The sequence below is a fragment of the Sinocyclocheilus grahami genome, unplaced genomic scaffold, assembly GCF_001515645.1.
Source record: "Sinocyclocheilus grahami isolate Dianchi unplaced genomic scaffold, SAMN03320097.WGS_v1.1 scaffold697.1, whole genome shotgun sequence".
Taxonomy (NCBI): domain Eukaryota; kingdom Metazoa; phylum Chordata; class Actinopteri; order Cypriniformes; family Cyprinidae; genus Sinocyclocheilus; species Sinocyclocheilus grahami.
Window position 1 is genome coordinate 12,919 of NW_015505876.1, and position 1,057 is coordinate 13,975.

A 1,057-nucleotide genomic window follows, 5' to 3' on the forward strand; every position below is an offset into this window, starting at 1 on the left:
ATAATATATTTATACTTTTATATTTAAAATATGAAAACATTAATTTCATAATATTATTTCCTGTGTACAGTAAATGCATTTATGTCACCTCCATACAGTGCATAAATGCACTTTTTCATTCTGTATTTGAAACTTCTTCCACCTTTGCTGTGCAAAGGATATTCAAGATATATTCTCTCAATGTAAGTCTTGATATCTTAAGGTAATTTAGATTTTACTGAAACAAAAGCCACAATGTACATATTAGTGATTATGAATCATCAGTGCATGATTTATTATTGTTTGTGTGTGTGTTCAGTCAGGTTACACTCCTCTGCACCTGGCGGCTCAGTCCGGTCATGAGAACATGGTTCGCTTGTTGCTGAATTCTCCTGGTGTTCAGGCCGATGCTGAGACAAACATTCAGGCAAGAGATCAGAAGCACTGCTGCGGTCTGAAGCGTGACGTTTGAGTGCGGTACTGACGGTCAGTCATGTGTTTCAGGGCTCCAGTCCTCTGCACCTGGCGGCTCAGAGCGGACACACGGCTGTGGTCGGGCTGCTGCTCAGCCGCTCTGGATCTCTGCTGCACCTGATCGACAAACGTGGATGTACCTGTCTGCATCTGGCCGCCACACACGGACACGTGGCCATGGTGAGAGTCCTGCTGGGACAGGGAGCGGAGATCAACCACACGGACATGGTGAGAAGAAACCTGCCATGCAAATAAAAATCACACATAAATATCTCAGTTGTTTCTCACAGACAGCAATGAGATTAAATGGTCGAAATGGATGCTTGTGTTGTTCTCATGTTTCTCAGTTGTTTCTTGAGAAAAAGACCCTTGAAATCTCACATGTGTCTCTTCTAGAGTTTCAGATCTTAATAGTGTCTCAAACTGTGCTCAGATTTCCTGAGAGACCAAAGCAGTGCTGTTATTGTTAACGAAACCTAAATGTATTAAAAATGTATTTAAATAAAGCTGAAATAAAATATTAAATGGGAAAAAAACTAATGAAAGAATAAATAAAAAGATAAAAGATAAATAAAATGTTAAAGGGGTCATATGATGCGATTTC

The 1,057-nt window shown here is 39.9% G+C and overlaps 1 protein-coding gene across 1 annotated transcript in view; it reads left to right on the forward strand.

Annotated features, from left to right (window-relative positions):
* LOC107559746 (transient receptor potential cation channel subfamily V member 3-like) overlaps positions 1-1,057 on the forward strand; it is a 20,055-nt gene that overhangs the window by 11,518 nt on the left and 7,480 nt on the right. Inside the window, 2 exon segments of the mRNA XM_016243684.1 lie at positions 299-406; positions 484-681. Of these exon segments, the coding sequence (XP_016099170.1) occupies positions 299-406; positions 484-681 (306 nt within the window).